The sequence below is a fragment of the Gossypium hirsutum genome, chromosome D01 (assembly GCF_007990345.1).
Source record: "Gossypium hirsutum isolate 1008001.06 chromosome D01, Gossypium_hirsutum_v2.1, whole genome shotgun sequence".
Taxonomy (NCBI): domain Eukaryota; kingdom Viridiplantae; phylum Streptophyta; class Magnoliopsida; order Malvales; family Malvaceae; genus Gossypium; species Gossypium hirsutum.
In genome coordinates, this window is record NC_053437.1 from 782821 (window position 1) to 802586 (window position 19766).

General features: G+C 34.6%; 6 protein-coding genes across 9 annotated transcripts; 3 read left to right on the top strand and 3 right to left on the bottom strand.

The window, feature by feature from the left end:
* Positions 1-295: 295 nt before the first annotated feature.
* LOC107928910 (phytosulfokine receptor 1) lies at positions 296-4482 on the top strand. Of its 2 annotated transcripts, XM_041086638.1 has the most exons (4): positions 296-534; positions 1081-1154; positions 2328-2670; positions 2752-4482. In XM_041086638.1, the coding sequence occupies exon 4, from the start codon at positions 2756-2758 to the stop codon at positions 3695-3697; it is 942 nt and encodes a 313-aa protein (XP_040942572.1). In that variant the 5' UTR covers positions 296-534; positions 1081-1154; positions 2328-2670; positions 2752-2755; the 3' UTR covers positions 3698-4482. The 2 variants fall into 2 exon arrangements, with proteins under 2 accessions (XP_040942572.1, XP_040942571.1); XM_041086637.1 differs by having other exon boundaries at positions 306-2670.
* On the top strand, positions 3844-4347 carry LOC121214069 (phytosulfokine receptor 1-like). Its single transcript, XM_041087811.1, has one exon. It carries the CDS (start codon positions 3844-3846, stop codon positions 4345-4347), a length of 504 nt encoding a protein of 167 aa, XP_040943745.1.
* A 385-nt stretch (positions 4483-4867) lies between the features above and the next one.
* On the bottom strand, positions 4868-6654 carry LOC107928800 (INO80 complex subunit C). Its single transcript, XM_016860075.2, has 3 exons — positions 6389-6654; positions 5633-5700; positions 4868-5319 (listed from the first exon to the last, which is right to left on the bottom strand). The coding sequence occupies exons 1-3, from the start codon at positions 6558-6560 to the stop codon at positions 5188-5190; spliced, it is 372 nt and encodes a 123-aa protein (XP_016715564.1). The 5' UTR covers positions 6561-6654; the 3' UTR covers positions 4868-5187.
* Positions 6655-8703: 2049 nt separating this feature from the next.
* LOC107928871 (phytolongin Phyl1.1) lies at positions 8704-10874 on the top strand. Of its 3 annotated transcripts, none has more exons than XM_016860145.2 (3): positions 8704-8861; positions 9229-9335; positions 9815-10874. In XM_016860145.2, the coding sequence occupies exon 3, from the start codon at positions 9911-9913 to the stop codon at positions 10739-10741; it is 831 nt and encodes a 276-aa protein (XP_016715634.1). In that variant the 5' UTR covers positions 8704-8861; positions 9229-9335; positions 9815-9910; the 3' UTR covers positions 10742-10874. The 3 variants fall into 3 exon arrangements, with proteins under 3 accessions (XP_016715634.1, XP_016715632.1, XP_016715635.1); XM_016860143.2 differs by having other exon boundaries at positions 8719-8861; positions 9926-10874; XM_016860146.2 differs by having other exon boundaries at positions 8725-8861; positions 9796-10874.
* A 1492-nt stretch (positions 10875-12366) lies between these two features.
* Positions 12367-14746, bottom strand: LOC107928870 (uncharacterized). The gene has a single exon (XM_016860142.2). The coding sequence runs from the start codon at positions 14444-14446 to the stop codon at positions 12461-12463; it is 1986 nt and encodes a 661-aa protein (XP_016715631.2). The 5' UTR covers positions 14447-14746; the 3' UTR covers positions 12367-12460.
* A 1763-nt stretch (positions 14747-16509) lies between these two features.
* On the bottom strand, positions 16510-18857 carry LOC107928873 (14-3-3-like protein). Its single transcript, XM_016860147.2, has 4 exons — positions 18232-18857; positions 17572-17694; positions 16897-17013; positions 16510-16815 (listed from the first exon to the last, which is right to left on the bottom strand). The coding sequence occupies exons 1-4, from the start codon at positions 18715-18717 to the stop codon at positions 16756-16758; spliced, it is 786 nt and encodes a 261-aa protein (XP_016715636.2). The 5' UTR covers positions 18718-18857; the 3' UTR covers positions 16510-16755.
* Positions 18858-19766: the final 909 nt, after the last annotated feature.

The window sequence follows — 19766 nt, forward strand, 5'->3', positions numbered from 1 at the left end:
TTGTATAGCAAGGGTTTTACTTCAGGTTTTTATATTCACTGATATTCTGTCTATTTCGATCTGGTATTGCATTTTGAATTGCTACTTTTGCTTGTTTCGTGGTTTTATTATTTGGTCATGCCGTAGTTTATTTTCCATTCCATAGTAAAAGCTTCTTTATTATATATAATCTGTTCTCTTTGCTATCGGGTTTATCATGAATCATGATTAATTTGAGGTGAGGCAATTTATGATTTTGATTGAGTTTTATTTAATGTTATGTTGTTTTTGCTGATGAGAACCAAATTATGGTACGAGTTTTTGGAACTAAAAAGATGTTATGGTTTCTAATTTGATGTTTATGGATGGTGTGGAGTATGAGTTTATTTTTCGTATAACAGTAAGTTGTTTTCTTGAGTAATGTCTAAGGTGAGATCTTATTATTGTGGGATTCTGAAGGATCTTTTTTAAATCAACGACTGCTGTTAAAGGACAGAAATGGAAGAGACTGTAGCCGTTTGATCAAGGCACATCAGAAACTAGGAACTTGTGCTGGTGAGTTGGAACTTGTTAAATTTGTTACCGTATATGTTTTTTTTCTGGAAAACAGTTTGTCTCCTTCTTTAGTGTTGAAATTGGTTGAATTGGTTAAAAAGTAAACTCAGGTTTCTAAACGTAATTCTATGAGGCATGATCACCGGTAGATTGGTGTTTCTTTTTCTTCCTTTTTTTTTCAACTGATCCCACTATACCTATTAGATTTGTTTCAAAGAATGTCAGAGTTGGCAAATTCCTTCTTGTTTGGAGAGGATTCATTGCTTTTAGGGTATTTTTTTGTAACTATCAGTATTTGTTGCCTTTTATGGTCATTATTGATTGCTTGGAATGACACTGGTTGTATTGGAAATATGGGGTTCTAATCTCTGGTACGGTATACTTAATTTTTTTTTCTAAAGCTTTGTACGTATCCATTCCTGTATTCGAATATGTATCGGATACGAAACTGAAGAATCAGAGTAACATAGGTGGGTTAGGATTGTTTGTTATTACATTCGCTTGTGACATTCTTCTTTTGCCTGCATTGAGATTTCGGTATTGCAGCATGGACATCTTATTACCACGGCATCAACGATCAAGTTTCGGGATTTCACCAAGACAGTCAAACCGGAAGAAAGGTAAATTATTCTGTCAAATTACTATGTTCTAAACAATATCTGTAGGAAGCACATACTTTACATTCTTGGTCTGATTTTTTTTTCTTTTTGGTATCATATTATCTGTGTTTAATATTTGTGTTGGATTATATATACGTACTTTCCACATGCGCATTAAATGGTGCCATGTGAGACTTAATGATAAAAATGGAACAAATCATTTATTTAATGATCATATGTTAGATTTTTTAAAATTCGATAATCATAATGTAATTTAAATTATACACGAGTAAACTTATAACTTATTCTGATATAAATTATTACAAATCTTGTACTTGTATACTCTGTATTCTACACAAGATAATAAAAATCCCATATAATATGAATATTATTTAATTATACAAATAATTACAATTCGGGTAAATTATATCAAGGTTATATGTTTTGATCGATAAGTTTAGAAAGTTGCAAAATTTTTATTGAATTATTTAAAAGTTTTCATTTAAATTATTAATTTATTTGAAGGTTATATTTTAATTTATTGAGCTGTTAAGTTATTTGTTTAAAAAGAAAGTTTGGCTAGCGAGCTCTAAATGATGATTTGAGTGAGTAAAAAAATTTACTTTATATCTAAGTCGATCTAATGATCAGTATTAAAGATAGGAAAAGAAAGCTGTTTAGATTTTAGCCCGTAAATTTGTAATGTTGAAAGTTCTTTCATGCAAAAAACTAAACCATGGAGAATGAGGAAAACATTGATTAGTACAAACAATGCAAATAGAGAAACCGTATAACATTGATTTTAAAAGTCTAATAATTTAAATGAAAAGTTTCAAATAATCAGTGACCATTTTATAATTTTTTAAAATTAAATGACTAAAACATAAATATATTATATAGTACACTTAGATTTGTATGCCTGTGATAGGTATCTCATATAGTACACTTAGATTTGTATGCTTGTGATAAATATCTCATATGGTAAGAAACCACGATGATCCAACGAAACAAATGATGCCGGCCTTTTGATTATTAAGTCAACGATCCTTTATTCAAGGAAAATTGGATCCATAATTCGAATAACAAAACAAACAATGATTCTGTCATTAAAACTTGAACTGAGCCATTTGCAGAAAAGTACACCGTGTCTTCCCCAAATCTCTATTTGATCTACATTTCATCATTGTTCTTCAGTTTCCGTTTATGGGTCTTGAAATCACAAGAAACACCATGTAACCCCAATGATTTGAAGGCCTTGAATGGATTTTCAAGCTGCCTGGAACCAAATGTTCTTGGATGGAACAACAGCAACTCTGTTTCGGATTGCTGCACTTGGACGCCTGCAACGATTCCACGAGCAAAATGGTGGTGGCTTTGGAACTTGGTCAAAAGAATCTTTATGGAACAATTTGTGATTCCATTGTAGGGTTAAACCAGTTGAGAATCCTGAACCTTTCTCATAACCACTTCATGGTTCACTTCCGACCGAGCTTTTTTGCATTGAGAAACTGGAAATCCTTGACGTAAGCGACAACAGGTTCGTTTATAGAATCCCTTAAGAGCTTCCTTTATCATCGTCTATATGGTACATTAATGTTTCGAAGAATGGTTTGTTCAGTTCCATGGGTGAAAATCTCTGCAAAAACTCATCATCATCCAATATCGAGGTTCTTGATATGTCAATGAACTTCTTTGGGGAAGTTCAACAAGGCCTGTCAAACTGTACTTTATTGCAATATCTCATGATCAATGGCAACAATTTCAGGAGTTTGCCAAGGGGTATCTTCCAAATGATGCAAAATCTTAGAGTTTTGCATCTTCAAAACAACAGCTTTTCAGGGACATTGGATCATGGGATTGGTCATCTTTCAAACCTTGTTGAATTAGACATCTCTTCTAATTCATTTACAGGGGTTTTCCTAGATGTGTTTGGGAGCCTAGGAAAGCTTGAGAAATTCTCTGCAAGTTCAAATAACTTCAATGGAGCTTTGCCAACCTCATTGCCCAACTCACCTTCAATTACAACCCTTGATCTCCACAACAACAGCTTGAATGATCCAATTAACCTCAACTGTACAGCCATGACCAAGCTCAGATCCCTTCACCTTGGGTCTAATAAGCTCTATGGTTCAATCCTCCATAGCCTTTCCCCTTGCACGAGCTTGAACATACCCAACCTTGGCCACAACAACCTTGATGGTCAAATCCCTGAAAGTTTCAAGAATCTCAATGCCCTCACAGTGCTTTCACTCTCAAGGACCAACCTGGTCAACCTCTCATCCACCCTTAAGATTCTGCAGCACTTCAAAAACTTGACTGTTTTGATGCTCCCTGAAAATTTTCAGGGCGAACAGATTCCTGGTGATGCTTATTTTCAATTCAGAAGCCTCAAGGTACTCAGCATTGCCTACGGTGAACTGCGGGGATCGATCTCACCATGGTTGCTTGGCTGCGGCGGGTTACAATTCTTGGACTTGTTGACGAACCATCTGACCGGAACCATTACCTGTTTTACCTGGATTTGTCAAACAATTCATTCACAGGTGAGATACCAAAAGGGTTAACTCAACTACAGGCCCTCATCGACATTGACATTTCGTTGTTAGGGACTTCTTTAGGATTCCCTTTGTTCAGCACCGGTATAGACGGTGCAACTTTTCTTTACAATAACATCATAAGTTTCTTACCAACATTGGACCTGAGTTACAACATGAGTGGAACCATTTGGCCAAGTTTTGGCAACTTGAGAAGGCTTCATGTTCTAAACCTCAACAAGAATCGCTTGAGAGGCTCGATCCCAGAGTCTTTGTCAGGGATGAAAAACTTGGAAACCCTGGACTTATCTCGTAACAAATTATCTGGAAAGTACCAGAATCATTTGTGCAGCTCAGTTTTTTGTCCAAGTTCGGTATGGCATAATGAACTTTATGGGGAAATCCCCATGGGAGGTCAGTTCATGACTTTCCCATCTTCAAGCTTTCAAAGGAACAATGGCCTTTGTGGTGGACCTTATATTCCATGCTCACTTCAACAGGCTCCTGTTGATGAATCTCCAAGTGAAGCAATGACAGTATTTGGTCCACAATTCGGATTCGGTGTTGCTACTGGCTTTGTTCTCACCATTATCGTCTGCTTTATGTCTGGTTGGATCCTTCCAAGAAAGACAACATTCAAATATAGATGCTTTACAAGTAAATCCAGTCACCATGACTAGCTTTTTTTCGATGTCTGCTGTACAGCTTTTCAAGTTGTAGACTGCTAAAAGTATCTTCGAAACCATTGTACCAAGAGTTAGATTACATTTTGTATAATCTATTCAAAAAAATGAGCAAATTAATCTCTTTACATTAAATCAAAGAAAAAATTTATCTTTTTTATTAAAAAAATTCTATCCATTTGTATTGTTAAAAACTAATGTGATTAGTAGAATAATCAAAGTGTCATATGACGTGTCACATATACCTCCTGTTGGTAGAAATTGATAGAATTTTTAACAAAGGACCAATCTACTTTTTTGATATAATGTATAGGGAAAAATTTTCTCATTTTTTGAGTAAAAAAGACCAAATACAATCCAACTCGTATAAGGCATCCATGGTACTTTCACCGTTGTAGACTGTATATAGAGATGCTTCTTTTACAAAGTCAATATATATATCGTAATGATCTATCAACCACATAAGTAAATGCTTGCACATTCCAATCCGAATCAACTGTGGACAATAACAGTAATATTTGAATCCAAATATTATCGGAATTCTCATTACCAAAATCCGCATAAAACAGATTGGAGAATTGCAAATATCATTTCACATAGGCCATAGAACAATACTGCTTTAACCAGTTTATCTTATGCTACAACTAACCCTAAAACTATCCAACGAATTTCAGCTTTGCAGAGGTTTCTGGGGATGAAAACGGAACAGAATACGTGATCTAATTGTAGATTAAACATCATGAGAATCTCTATGATGATTCATATAAGTAAAGACTGATCTAATTGTAAACTAAATGTTCGATCCAAGACCAGAGTCTGTCCCCAGGTTTGCAAACTTCACCTCAAAACCACTGCCGCTTTCCTTAGAGCTAGATACCTTTGCACATACTCATTGGGAAGAGATCTCACAAGCTTGAAAACATCGGCATTTGCATAGCGGAGATTCGTCCTCGGATCGTGGTACGGTGCCTGCACAAAATTACAAGTTTATTGTTCTTTATTTTGTTCCCGGAAATTGAATTTTTCCATTTACATCACAAGTTTCATATATGAATCCAAACCATTGATGTGTGCATCAAGACCAATCGGATTAACTATGGGATAAATGTAACTATCACTTTTATTAACTAAAGCATTCTTTATCTACGAAACATATATGCCCGACAAGTTATATCTCCATACTGTGTTTGAAAATGTCATACAGAAGTGTCAGACACCAATACTTCAAGAAAAAACGAAGAATAGTAGGAGCAAAGCTTAAAGCATATGTTCTGAAACAAACCTCAAATCCCGTTATATCACAAATTCTTTTGCACGGTTGCATCGAAGGCGGTGATTCGATATTAACATCTGCAAAAATCCAAATTACACAAAGGAAATAGTTTCATCATTAATAACCTTGCCATCGAATTCTTTGGGTAAAAGTACCATGGAAACCCTAGTACTAGAAGTTAGATAGCATTTTGCTCCTTACTGAAAAAATGAGCAAATCAGTCTTTATATGATAAATTAAAGAGAAAATTAGTCCTTTCAATTAAAATTTTCTATCTATTTTTATTGTTAAAAATTTATGATTGACGGAATAACCAAATATTTACACACATAGCTTGCCTAGTACATCTCATTTCGACGTACAAGGATCAGTTTTTAAGATTAGAAATGAACGAAATTTTTAACAAAATGATGAATTCGCTCTTTGATCTAACATTCAACCACTAATTTGCTATTTTTTGAGAAGAGGAGCAAAATGTAATTCGAAGTACAAGCCCTGTACTTTTACAGGATTCTTTGCAAAAAAAAATACTAAAACAGCAACATAAGCTTCTAATCATGGAATTCCTCTCAAAATAACATCATGTCAAGGTTTTCCACTACGGAATTTCATTATAATTTCAAAGAAATAACTGAGTTAACAATAGAATCCAACTTTTTCCGAAAAAAAAACCGTAGATTGATCCAATTGTTAACTATTCAATGTACTTAAATCAACACAAATGAACACAAAAAAGAAACCCTAAAAAAATTGAAATAGGCTTACAATTGGGTTCATCAGGAGAGTAATTCTGGCAATTTTCAGCTTGAAGGATTTGCTTGAGCTGTTTCCATCTCACTTTCGATTGGCCCTTTGGGTATTTCTCATACATTTGAATCCTCTTGAAACTCATATGCGTTGGCAATACCAACTCTGCTTTTATCACCTCTGCTTCCATTGATTTCCCAATAATCTCAAATCCCTAAATAAACTCAGACTTCCCGAGGGGCAAATAAAAAAAGGGGGGGGGTTAGGTGAATAATACGACGCCGGATTTGGGTCAATGCGTACGCTTATCTTTTAGGACCGAGATAAATAGGTCAAATTCTACTATTAGTCCCTCTGCTGTTCGTAAGTTACATATTTAGTCACTATACTTTAATTTGATATTTTTAGTGCTATATTTTTTTTTGAATTTTGAAATTTTAGTCCATAAACCAAATGGTAGCTATTAAAAATTATTAAGTTAAATTATGCTATTTTTAGAATCTCATGCGATAAATATATTATCATGTGTAATGACAGATGTCTAAAAAGTTTTAAAGAGGTTCAAATTAAATTATAAATATTTGAGAGGGATCAAAAGACAATTCAATTATTATATTAATTTAAATTTATATTTTTTAAGGACCTTAGAAGCAATTTTGTTATTTTCCAGGAGGCAAGGGGTATGTCATTTTAGTTAATGGATACAACCATTTGAATCAAAATTAAAATGTTAAATTCTGCTATTAGTCTTTATTATCATGTATGTAATGTTATGCCAGCTTATTATTTTTACATATTATTCATTAAAGAAAATTAAAATTTCGAAAAAAATGGGGACTTAGAATGATCTAATTAGAGAAAATGGGCTAAATCTACAACAGTACACATAATACAAGACTATTAATTGAATTTAATCAAACAAATTTAACTGCTTCTGTTTGGGCCAATACTAAAATTTCAAAATTTGAAAAGTACGACTAAAATGTACCAATCTGAAAAGTACAGAGACTAAAATTGATCAAATTACGGTATAAAGACTAAGCTCACAACTTTTGCAAAGTACAGGGACTAGTAGCAGAATTAAACCAAATTAAAATTTCAAAACTCAAAAAATATAAAGGCTAAAAATTATCAAATTAGAAAACAGAGACTAAATCCACAACTTGCTTATAATACGATACTAATATCAGGAATTTACTTAGTGGATTTAACTTCTATTGTTTGGTTTAGGACTGAAACTTCATAATTTGAAACAGCAGAAGGGTTAGAAATGACCAAATTGATAACTTACGCATAATACAAGGATTAATAGAAACATTTGACCAATAAAAAAAGATATCGTGTCACCGTCATCCTAATCTTTAAGCATAACTAAACGACGTCGGGCTCTCCTCTCTTTTTACTTTTTATTTTTTTCTTTTTCTAAAAAGCCATAAATAACGTACAACACGACATTATTTGAAGCAGTAAAACAAAAATAAAATAAATCAAATTATAATCTATTACTTTATTTATTCATCCCTAAATTTGGTAATATTTTTTAATTTGATTTTTAAATTATTTTTTAAGTTAATCTTAAAATTTGATAATTTTTTTAATATAATCCTTAAACTTAGATTTTATTAAAGTGCAATGTATCACACATTTACTTAAAACTTTTAAAAAATTATATATAAAATCTAAAAATTATGTAAAAATTATAAATTTTTAAGTGATAATATATTAGAGTGTTACGACACTCTAATGAAACTCAAGTTTAAGGGTCAAATTAAAAGAGACTACTGTTGAGGGGGAATCGATTCTCTTATTGGGAGAAATTTCTGAAGTGTCATCCTCTAAGCAACCGACCCAGACATTGAACAATAGAGGTATTGTATCTGTTGTGTCTATACTCGATTTTAGTCTCGGGGTTTGTCTTGCAACTCCAATATATTAGCAATGTTCTAACCTTTTAAGACCCATTAAGGGCTTGGACTTCCACCAAGGCTCAAATGATAAAACATTTTCTTGGTGTACCTAGGGATTCCTTGATAAACTCCATGTACCTCTTTGGGTTCTTCTTGGAGTCAAAAGACAAAACCCTAAGGTTAAAACCGAGCATAGGCACCTCGAATATAATATCTCCACTGTTTGAAGTTTGAGTTGACTACTCAGAAGATGACACTTCAAAATTTTCTTTTAATAAAAGAGCCAATTTCCGCTCAACAACTACCAAGCTCCAAGGCTAATATGAAAAAAAAAATCGATGACCAAAGTGAAAAATTATCACATTTAGGGACTAATCATTAATTTATCCCTTATTTACTCGTACAAGTTTAAAATACTTGGGTTTTTTTTTTTCTTATTTTAAAGCAATAACTTAAATTCTCTTTCAAGTATCAACTCCTCAAAGGCACTCTGGTCTTCTCTCAGTTCTTAATTTCTCCATGTAAAGCTTCAATTCCCCCCCCCCCAAAAAAAAAAGATTTTTGAAGATCATTATCGTTCACAGGTAATTAAATAACGATTTAAATTACTAAAATGAACAAAAAAAAACAGAAAACAAAAAACCCTTTAATCGATCTGTTTCAAAAAATAATAATAATTGAGTGAAAAGGTCAAAACTTTTTTTTAGTTCAATTGTTATATTATGCTTGAAGTTAAGGTTTTTAAGTGGATCTTTTGATTTTGGTTGATAGTTATTTCTGGGTTTTTATTTTTTTTCTTTTTTGGTTTAAGTAATTGAATTTCTAAGAGAGTTTATGGAGTGTTGGGTTTTTTTTTTTAGAAATTTATCTATCAATCCATGAAATTTCTTTGATATTATGATTTGATTATTTTGTGATTGACTGATTTGTATATATTTTGTAAAATTACAGGTATGAGGAACTTCATTCTTGAATTTGAGTACTTTGCCGAAGATCTGTGTTGGTATTTTTTCGAAGCTTTCGACATTGTTGCTGAGGAATTTATTGCGTTCTTCCAGGTCTTAATTTCCTTCCTTGAGTTCTTATTTCATCTCTTGTTTTGCCTCATCTTGATTGCTTAGATTGTTGACGTAATTCGGGTTTGAAATCGAGAGTTTCTTCGTGTTAGTAATTGAAAGGTTCGAGTCCTTTTCGTTGTGTTTTAAAACCTTGCTTGAGAGCTTTGTTCATCTCGTTTGCCTTATCTTGATTGCTTGGATTGTTGACGAAATTCGGGTTTGAAATCAAAAGCTTGTTTGAGTTAGTGGTCGAAAGGTTCAAGTCCTTTTTTCGATCGTGTTTTAGCTTTGTTCATCTTGTTTTGCCTCATCTGGATTGTTGATGAAATTTGGGTTTGAAACTAAAAGCTTATTTGAGTTAGTAAGCGAAAGGTGCGAGTCCTTTCCATTCGGGTTTGAAACTGAAAGCTCATTTGAGTTAGTAATTGAAAGGTTCAAGTCCTTTTTGATTGTGTTGTAGTTCTGTTCATCTTGTTTAGATTGCCGTTGACGACTTTTTGGGATTTCGATATCGAATACTTATTTGATTTGGAGGAAGCTGAAGGTTTGAGTGTTTTTTTCCGGGTCTTGCTGTGATGGGATCAATTCAGAATACGGTTCATTATTGTTGTGTTTCGAAGGCTAACAGGACTCTATATGAATATAGTAGGGGAGATCATGAGATTGAAAATATGGCTGCCTTGTGTTTAGAAAGGACTATGTCGTTCCACAAATGGTATTTCGAGACTATAGGTAAATGGACTTTCGGGTTTTTATTCGAAGACGGGTGTGTTTATTTCGCGATCGCCGATAAAGCTGTCGAAAACCATGGGGTGCTTCGGTTCCTACAGCACATGAGAGATGAATTTAAAACCCTTGCTAGGAAAGGTTCGAGAAGTAGTTTCTCAGGTATGAGTTCGATCGGTGTCGAAGAGCAACTAGTCCCAGTTATTCAGCGCTTGATAACTTCTTTAGAGCAAGTTTCGCATAGTGACAATGACTGGAAAACCAAGGTTCCAGTATCGGATTATCCAAGTCACTCCCCATCTTCAAGCAATAAAAATGCCAAACTTGAAGCTGCTAGTTCCACGAAAGCCCCTTTGTTGGGAAAATCAAGCAAGCAAGAGAAGAAAAATAAGGATCACATAGTTGCAGTGAGAGACATCGAGTTGGAAGAACATCGGAAATCAACAGATAGAGTAAAAACTGATTCAACCACATTAGATCCAAGTAACCAAAACGGAGCAAGTTCATCAATCACATTACAAAAGGACTTGGGTTCGACAAGGATCAGACCCGGATCTCAAAACATGCGTAAGAAATGGTGTCGCCAAGTGCGTATTGTTCTCGCCATTGATGTGGCTATTTGTTTAGTATTGTTAGTGATTTGGCTGTCAATTTGTAATGGCATATCATGCACCCGATAAATCATATTCCGATTTCCAATGCCACAGCCCCGGAGATCGGAAGTCGGTATGTATTTCGAAATTACTTATGTATAGTTTCGTGGTGCTTATGTAAATCTTTATCATATTGTTTATTTGAGTTTTTTTAACACCATATTCTGCACTGCCATTTAATATAATGCTTATAGTTGCAGATTCGAAAACGATGCCGTTTCTGTCTCGGATATACTTGAAAGCTTCATTTTAACTTGGTTTTCAAATCCGATCATTTCAGATTCGACATTCGGCATTCATCCGAGTTTGAATCCAAAATCGATAACCATTTAAGTAATCATATGGTCATTTTGGTTCTCTTTGGTGTTTAAAATAATTTATAAATTTTAAAATATTAATGTGCTCAAATTAATCTTTTATTCCAAATAATATTAATATTTACTATTTCATTTTGGAAATGAAATCTTTTGTTTTAAATTGTAATTGAAATAAATATTTTTCAAAACATTTTTATGCTTTTGGATTTCCTTGATCTCCCGAACAATCCGATCTGGTTCGAACATCCTTGAATGTGACTACCGTATACCTGAGGGTTCGGGCCAAAGATGCCATCACATGAAAAAATGTAACATTTACAACAGGCATGAAATTAGCTCAAAGCAGAACTGTCTTGGACTAAGCAGTTTAACCGGACTCAAAACAACTGTGTTATTTCGACTTTTCATTTTGTCGTTAAAAAGTGCTCATGTCCAGCACTCGTATATTCGACGTTCACCAAAAAGAACCAAGTCACATGATCAGACACACTAAACCCAAAAATAGATAACCGAAAAAAGAAAAAGAAAACCTTGAATCTACCTCGTCTTGCATCCTCATGAGGGTATTGGATGCCAGTGTCGCCACAGCAGAGCGATTGCCGATGATTAAAATGTTTTCAACCTGCAAAAGGAATTGTAGACTATAAATAAGGTCTTTCATACCGTAAGGCCTAAAGGACTAGACGTTGTTCTCATAAGGTTTGGGTGGTTCAGTTCGCAATATACAATAAGAGCTGGAAACAACTTAAAGAAATGCCATTTTTGAAGTGACAAGAAGGGCAGAATTGCAGCTTCGAAACTAATTCCGGGTCAGTAACAGTACCAAGTATCCGGTCAAGGTAAATAACTAATAGTTGGATAAAAGAGAGTGAGAGAACCCAAAGCCGCTGAGCAAGACTCACACAGCAGTTAAAGCTTTCATGACAAATGCAAAGTAAAAGGATGGGCACAGTTCTGCATCTTTTAGATTGGTAGGCGAAAACCACTTACGGAAACATAAGCATATAATGCCGAAAACATAAGCATCGATAACTAAATCGATAATGATCCATAATGACAAATTTTATTCTGCTATTAATCCACAATCCAGTGAAGCTTTCTCCAGAGATATATTAACAAGCCTAAACAACTCAATGAAAAAGAACAGTCAGAGAACTTACCATCCATTCATGCGATTCTGCAAGTATCACGGTAAACAGAATATTCAATCTTCAACCTGGAAAATGTCTCATGGTATGTACAGTAAGTTCTCTAACCTATCTTACCAAACAGGAAAATAATGACAAAACATGATGATGCAAAATGTACAGTCTAATTCAGGTCAGGGAAGAACTATGAAATGAGATCCTTAGTACCTTCCATATAATTAAAATACAATAAGCATAAAATTAAAGTGACTACAACCGTGCGGGGATAAAACGATCTTACTTCACTCAGAAGCCTTAACTTTATCATCCCCGACAACTGAGAGTATAGGCAAACTACTGAAAAATTCATCTAGACCCTCGAAAAAACCATTCCCTTCATTGTTATCCTCTTCCTCGTTTCCAGCATCATTCCCCTTACTCCTCCCTGCCACCGGCTCTTCTGCCTCGTTCCGAAACTCTACGTTCAAATCCAACTTCCCCAAAACCTTCGTTCCTCTTTTCATCTGCTTCCTTCTGCTTGATTCAGCAGTTGACACACTGTCCGGCACCATGGACGCACCACTCGAATTCCCACCATGATCCGCACTAACTTGGTCATCACCCCCCTGCTTCACTCTCTCACTCTGTGGTTTCTTTGCATATCTCCCCCTAGATCCTTTCCCTTTAGAATTGTTCACCTTTTTCTCCCTCTTTTCATTTCGCCAATCATCATCATCATCCTCATTCTCGGAACTCATGCTCGAATCAGATATCTCTACATATACATCTTGTTCATCATAAAACAGCTTTGGAGAAGACTTGTTGGTATTCATTTGTTTTCCAGCATTCTTGTTGTCAGGGCAAGCAAACACGGTCGAAATAGGTGACCAATTTGGGAAATTACCATTACGAGATAATCCTATAGGGAAAAAACCCCAGGAGCAGATATATGTGTCCTTTCCGTTCATCGGTGGCGGTGGTATCACAACTGCATGGAAAGCTCTCCTACAGTTCTTAGTTTGACACCTTAGCGTACAGTCCTCGTACAGCTTCAGGTATTCACAGAGTGTGTAACAGTACGGACAAGCCGTCCAGAATGTTGGTTCCTCTGACTCAATAGCTTGATTAGCCCGAGACACATCAGTTGGCTCTGTCTGAACAGGTGGAGAAGGTATCACAACCGCATGGAAAGCTTTCCTGCAGTCCTTAGTCTGACACCTTAGTGTACAATTCTCGTACATCTTCGGATACTCAAAACGAGAGTAACAGTGCGGACAAGCTGTCCAGAAAGTTGATCCCTCTAACTCGGTAGCTTGACTAGCCTGAGCCGAATTGGTTTCCTGACTCGCACCAGTTGGCTCTACCCGACTATTCTCCTTAGTAGGAGTAGTAGGAGTAGGAGTAGGAGTAGGAGCAGGAGCAGGAGCTGCTGAGTGATTAATCTGATCCATCCGAGTCAGCTCAGTCTGATTAATCTGGTTTGCCCCAACAGCCTCAGGTTGATTAATCTGGCTAGTCCGTGTTGGCTCCGGCCAACTAATTTGGCTCGAACCAACAGATCCCGTCTGGTTAATCTGACTCGGCTGAGTTAAACCAGTCTGATTAATCTGCCTCGTCCAAGTTGACTCAGAAGAATAATTAGTTAAACCCAACTGCTCCCCTCCTTCTAATGTAGCATTTCCATCACTGTTACTATCTCTAGGGCTTCTCACAAACAGTGATTGCGTAACTTGCGCTTGCGTTTCTTTCAACGGCGTTTGCATAAATAGCGTTTGCGTTTCTTTTGGCGGTGGTGGTTGCTGCATAAATAGCGTCTGCGTCTGCGGTTGCGGTTGCTGAACTTGTGGCTGTTCTTGTTGATAATGTTGCTGACCGAGTTGACTCACATGACCAAACTGAAGAAACCTCAACTCATTATCGTAAATGAGCTTATTAGAAGGATTCGACAACACATTCCAAGCTTCAGAAACGAACCGAAACGCTTGATCCGCAAAAGACAACGTGTTCTTCACAGGGTTCAAGAGAATCGCGAGTTTCCTATACTGACTCTCCACGACTTCCATGGATTGAGTTAAAGGAACGAGTTGGAGGATACCGTACCAGTCACGAGGGTTAGATTGAGCGGTTAAGAGAGTGTCGGTGACAGCTAAGATTTGGTCGGCGAGGACAGGTGCCGATTCTCGAGCTCGGATCGCGAAAGTCCTGGTGCCGTGAAAGTCGCCGGAAGCGAGTAGCTTCGCCGCTATAGTTAGCCATCGCTCCGCCTCGGTGGTGTTGCCGTCGTCCATGTCTACCAGTCTTTCCTCTCTCCAGGGTTTTTCCGTTTCTCCCTCTCTCTTTTTTGGGAAACTATTTGTTTGGTAAGGAAAGGACAAAGCTCGTGGCCTCTGGGTTTTTTTTTTGGGTGGACGAAAAAGTACAGCTTTTTCAGACAATTAACCGGGGTTTATGGTTGGCTTGGATGAGATATAAATAACTGTATAGGCGTGTTATTGTCATTTAAATTTTAATGTTAAAAAAAGGTAAATTCAAAGTTGGATTCATAAGTTCTGATATTAGGCATAAAAATAAAAAAATTACAATTTATTCTTTTCGATTATATGCTTTTATCATTTTAGTCCCTCACAGTTAAATACATTTATTTCTGTCACTCAATTTTAATAAAATTTTTTATCACTCATTTTACTTTTTTTAATTTTTTTTATTCTTTTAAAAATTAATTTTAATTTTTTTAGAAAGAAAATTAACTTAGAAATTTTACAATGAATATTTGGATTAGAAACATCATTTTATCTTTTTAGTTTTATTTTTTCATTTTTAGCATTAATTTCAGTTTTATTTTTCAATAAAAGTGAAGGAAAAAACCCTCCAAATTTTACAATAAAGTACCTAATTTTTTATAGAAAAAATATTAAATCTTTACTAAAAACAATTTAATTTTAAAACTTGTTACACCCGCAATGTAAAAATAATATTATATACATATGTTTTGAAGAATAATTATTTTTTATTAAAATAAACTCATATGGTTCTCAAACCACACTGAATTGCATATATTTGCACTTAGATTTGAATCGAATTGCATTAGTAAAAATTTTAATTTATCATTAAATTAAAATTTTATTTTTATACATTTTAATTTATTATGCACGCTTTATTATATCCATCAATTGCATATCTAAACAATTTAATCTAATAATTTTTATTTTAATACTGTACATATTTCATGTATTATTATTAATTAATTTTAAACCATATATTTTATTATTTATTGTTTTTTGTAGACACACATTTATATTATAAATTTGTGTATCTAAATTTCGATGAAATTTCTAATACTCTTTATATGCTTAAAAGTTAATCCATATTCAGGAGTTTAATCTCTTAAACATAATTTCAACCAGGACTAAAGTATGGCTTGGACGTTATATAAACAGAAGTTCTGTGAATAAGTGGGGGGTAGTTTAAGGAGACTTATTAATTGATTTTAGTAGAGTTTATATAAAATATAAAAATAAAATAAAAACAATCTAAAAAGGAAATAATATTTTGGGGGCTACTATCTTTAAAAAAAAAAATCCTGGTACATTAGAACAAAGAAAAAAATTAATCTATTAAAACTTTTATCCATTTCTATTGTTAAAAACTAGCGTTATTGACAAAATAACTAATAATCAGTTACATGTGACAAGCCACATATACCTTGGACATATAATAATTTATTTTTACTGGTAAAAGTGAATAAAAAATTTAACAAAATCACTACTTAATTTGTCAAGCTTTTAGTAGAAGAGTCAAATACAATCTAACTCTTAATAAAGAGCTTTGTAACTGAAATAAGGTTTAAATTATTTGCCAACTGAATTAAGTATCCAATTACCTCGTGGGAATAACCCAATCAAACACATTATATATATAGATGTGTCCAACCCCGATTCCCTCTGCATAATCGGACATAAGTATGATAATAAGATTATCCAAGAATCCTCGAAATGCATGAAAAACAATAGGAAATATTAAATATACCTATACCCATCACATACTCATATCCAACACTCGTACTCAAAGCCAAGTAAAATAATATAGAAAGACCAAGCAGTTGGGATTCATCCCCAAGAAAAGACATGTGAGACTACTCTGTATTCAATGGTCACATTGGATCTGTACTAAATTCGGAGTAGGGTTGGAGTCCTACCAGCACTGTTTTCTCCATCCACAAGATCCGATAGGTGTTGGATCCAGGCAAAGGACTTTGATAACAAACATTCAATTGAAAATAATAATCACAAACATCCAAGCGATCGATCCAATGCAAGCAACAGTAGTATCAAAATCATTAAGCTTAGAAAAATATCTCAAATCATCAGTTCCATTATTGTGAAGTAAACAATTAGGAAAATAGTGCACAATGCCCCCACTATAATTAGAAAGCTTCAACTAAATATATATATAGTGAAATACCAAGAAACTTTTAGCAGTATTTTCAAGTTTTTTTTTTTTAAAAATATAAGGCAAACTGAAGGGATAGTGGGACCAATCAACTTCTCCATACAAAAACAACCAGAGAAGTAAAATACTAACTCGAAGATTACGGATTTTACTGTTGTTTCTCATCCTCAGGTTTGGAGGCTTCTTTGATTTCCTCCGTTCCATCCTCCTAAATAGATAAAAAAATAAATAATCATTAATAAAAGAATTCGATATAAGAAAAGTTAAAACCAACTGTGCGCATTCTAACCTGCATATCCGAGGTCCACAAAGTAAGGTTATCACGAAGAAGTTGCATTATCAGAGTGCTGTCTTTGTATGAATCCTCTCCGAGAGTATCAAGCTCCGAGATGGCTTCGTCAAAAGCCTGAGGAAAAGAAACAAAGATTGTTGACTAAATAGAATTTGAATACAAAAATAAAGAGCAAATATAGATTTGTAATGGTTTATATTTACTTGGACTCCTTGGGTAAGTATCGTATATGGGTATGTTTCCGATGATATGCAAGTTTTTCCATATATTTGCAAGATCATTATCTCTAGGGTAAACTAAAGTAGAAGTCACCCAACTATTAGTAAATTTCTTTTTTGGTAACCCAACTATTCAATTTTGTCTTTTTTATCACCAGTTGGCTAATGTAAAAATGGAGACACCCAAAAATCCAAGATAGTTGAGTGAACATTTTGTAACTTATCAAAATTAGGTGACTAAAACAGAAAAAACCATAGTCGGGTGACTACTAATGTAGTTTATCCTTATCCCTATATCCGAATATGTATGACACGGTTGGGAAAATGAAAAGCACAAGTAACAAAGATAATACAATTCAGAAGTATAAACCCCCAAGCTCCCCTTCTCAAATGTTTTAGATGACCAACGTGAATATAGTGAGTAAACTAAAATTCCAAAGCTTTGTTATCCTACCTGTTTTGCAAGACTGCAAGCGCGGTCCGGAGAATTCAAGATCTCATAGTAGAAGACAGAAAAGTTCAGAGCCAATCCCAAACGAATAGGATGAGTTGGAGCGAGCTCGGAAACTGCAATGTCCTGAAAGAAAGCAGAACAAAAAGATGCTGGTAAAAGCAATAAAAGACTGGAACTATGGATAAAACACATAAATCATAATCACTTCGGTAAAATCTTCTATTAAAATGTGAAATCAGATCCAAAGGCAAACCATTACCAAGACAAGAAAAGGATCAATAAATTGAACCACCGAATATCTTTGTTTGAATTGGATTAGTACAAACTACTGAAGGCATTTTGAAGTTTACGCCGTGTGGAGTCTAAGAGGACTGACTGCGGTTCAGCATTTTAGATACAAAAACACAATTTCGCTTTGGTCTAACAGGAATTACAGTTACTCAAATCATAGAAATGGTGAAAACCCATATAATACTAATTTAAAACCCATAGTGTTGAGATCATTTTCTTCTTGATAGTTTTCATAAACTTTCCATTGTAATTCAATGTTATGTCTTCTAAGCAATTCAAAGCAGATCCAGATCTAAGCACAAATTTATTTTAAAAAATTACATCAAATCAAGGCAAGGAAATGAACAAATTACGAAAATGAGCACAAACCTGAGCAGATTTATACGCAGAGAGCGTATTCTCAGCAGCGGCTTTCCGGTCATCTCCAGTCTTGAACTCAGCCAAGTACCTATGGTAATCTCCCTTCATCTTCAGATAAAAGACCTTGGAATCCCCGTTCCCGGCAGCCGGAACGAGCTTCTCTTCGAGAAGCTTCAAAATTCCGGCACAAATCTCAGACAACTCAGCCTCGATCTTGGCCCTGTACTCACGAATGATGGAGACGTGATCGGCGTTGCCACGTCCTTCCTCTTTCTGCTCGATGGAAGAAACAATCCTCCAGGAAGCACGGCGGGCGCCGATCACGTTCTTGTAGGCAACGGAGAGGAGATTCCGTTCCTCGACGGTGAGTTCGTCGGGAGCAACGACGGAGGAAACGACGGTTTCCATGAACTTAACCATCTCCTCGTAGCGCTCGGCTTGCTCGGCGAGTTTCGCCTTGTAGACATTTTCCTCACGTGGTGAAGTAGCGGCCATGGTGATTTTGGGGGATGTTGGGATGGAAAGAAAATCTGAGAGGATTTTTCAGAGGGATTTGAGAGGTTGTGTTTTGGAGAAGGGAAAGCAACTTTTGACTTTTTGTTTCTGTTTCTTTTTCCTTTTTTCTAATTTTTGATAAATTACACCTAAGGCCATTTAACTATTGGTAAGTATATGTTTTGATCACTTAACTTTAAAAAGTTACAAAAAGGTCATTAAATTGTTTGAAAGTTTTCATTTAAGTCACTGAACTATTAAAATTGTTGTTATATGACATTCTTTGTTCGAACCACTTGCATCAATCGAAAGCTCTTTTTCTCATTCTTTTCTACAGTTTACTTTTTTTTTTCATGAAATAGCTTTGAACGTTATGAATTTGCAAGCGAAAATCCAAACAACTTTCTTCTTCGATCTTTGACACTAACCGTCAGATCGACTTGGATCTAAGTTATGTTCTTCTACTTGCAAATAAATATTGATCCACCGTACCGAGCATCAAATTGTTGCTTAGATCTTGCTATTCGAACTTTAAAAAAAAAACTCAGTGACTTAAATAAAAAAATTCAAATAGCTCAATGACTTAAATGAAAATTTTCAAATAGTTTAATGGCTATTTTATAACTTTTTGAAGTTAAGTGACTAAAACAAAATTTACTAATAGTTAGTGGCCTTGAGTGTAGTTTATCCTTTAATTTTTTTATTATTTTTATTTGTTTTTCATTCTTGAGATAAAAGCCACATTTAGTCCTTGAATTGGTAATTTTTAAAATTTGGTCCCTAATTTTTTTTATCCAATTTACTACATTAGTCATTTAACTAGACGATTTTTCCCAAATTTGGTCACATGATAGCGTAGCACTCAAAAATTGTGTCATACCATCAACTAAAAATGGTATTTTTATTAAAAATTATGTGATGGTGTAGCAAAATCTTAGAATACCATGTCATCACATGGACCAAAATTGAAAAATGTTGTAAAGTTTAAAGACTAATATAGACCAGAAAAAATTTAAGGGCCTAGTTGAGAAAAATAGCAAAGTTGAAGG

Coding starts and splice junctions, on each gene's coding strand:
- LOC107928910 (XM_041086638.1), top strand. CDS start 2,756: ATGGGTGAAAATCTCTGCAAAAACTCATCATCATCCAATATCGAGGTT.
- LOC121214069 (XM_041087811.1), top strand. CDS start 3,844: ATGAGTGGAACCATTTGGCCAAGTTTTGGCAACTTGAGAAGGCTTCAT.
- LOC107928800 (XM_016860075.2), bottom strand. CDS start 6,560: ATGGAAGCAGAGGTGATAAAAGCAGAGTTGGTATTGCCAACGCATATG. Junction 5,701..6,388: donor CTCTCCTGATGAACCCAATT/GTAAGCCTATTT, acceptor GGATTTTTGCAG/ATGTTAATATCGAATCACCG. Junction 5,320..5,632: donor GTGATATAACGGGATTTGAG/GTTTGTTTCAGA, acceptor AATTTTGTGCAG/GCACCGTACCACGATCCGAG.
- LOC107928871 (XM_016860143.2), top strand. CDS start 9,231: ATGAGGAACTTCATTCTTGAATTTGAGTACTTTGCCGAAGATCTGTGT. Junction 9,336..9,925: donor AATTTATTGCGTTCTTCCAG/GTCTTAATTTCC, acceptor GGATCAATTCAG/AATACGGTTCATTATTGTTG.
- LOC107928870 (XM_016860142.2), bottom strand. CDS start 14,446: ATGGACGACGGCAACACCACCGAGGCGGAGCGATGGCTAACTATAGCG.
- LOC107928873 (XM_016860147.2), bottom strand. CDS start 18,717: ATGGCCGCTACTTCACCACGTGAGGAAAATGTCTACAAGGCGAAACTC. Junction 17,695..18,231: donor CTGCGTATAAATCTGCTCAG/GTTTGTGCTCAT, acceptor GCTTTCTTTCAG/GACATTGCAGTTTCCGAGCT. Junction 16,816..16,896: donor TGTGGACCTCGGATATGCAG/GTTAGAATGCGC, acceptor TTATCTATTTAG/GAGGATGGAACGGAGGAAAT.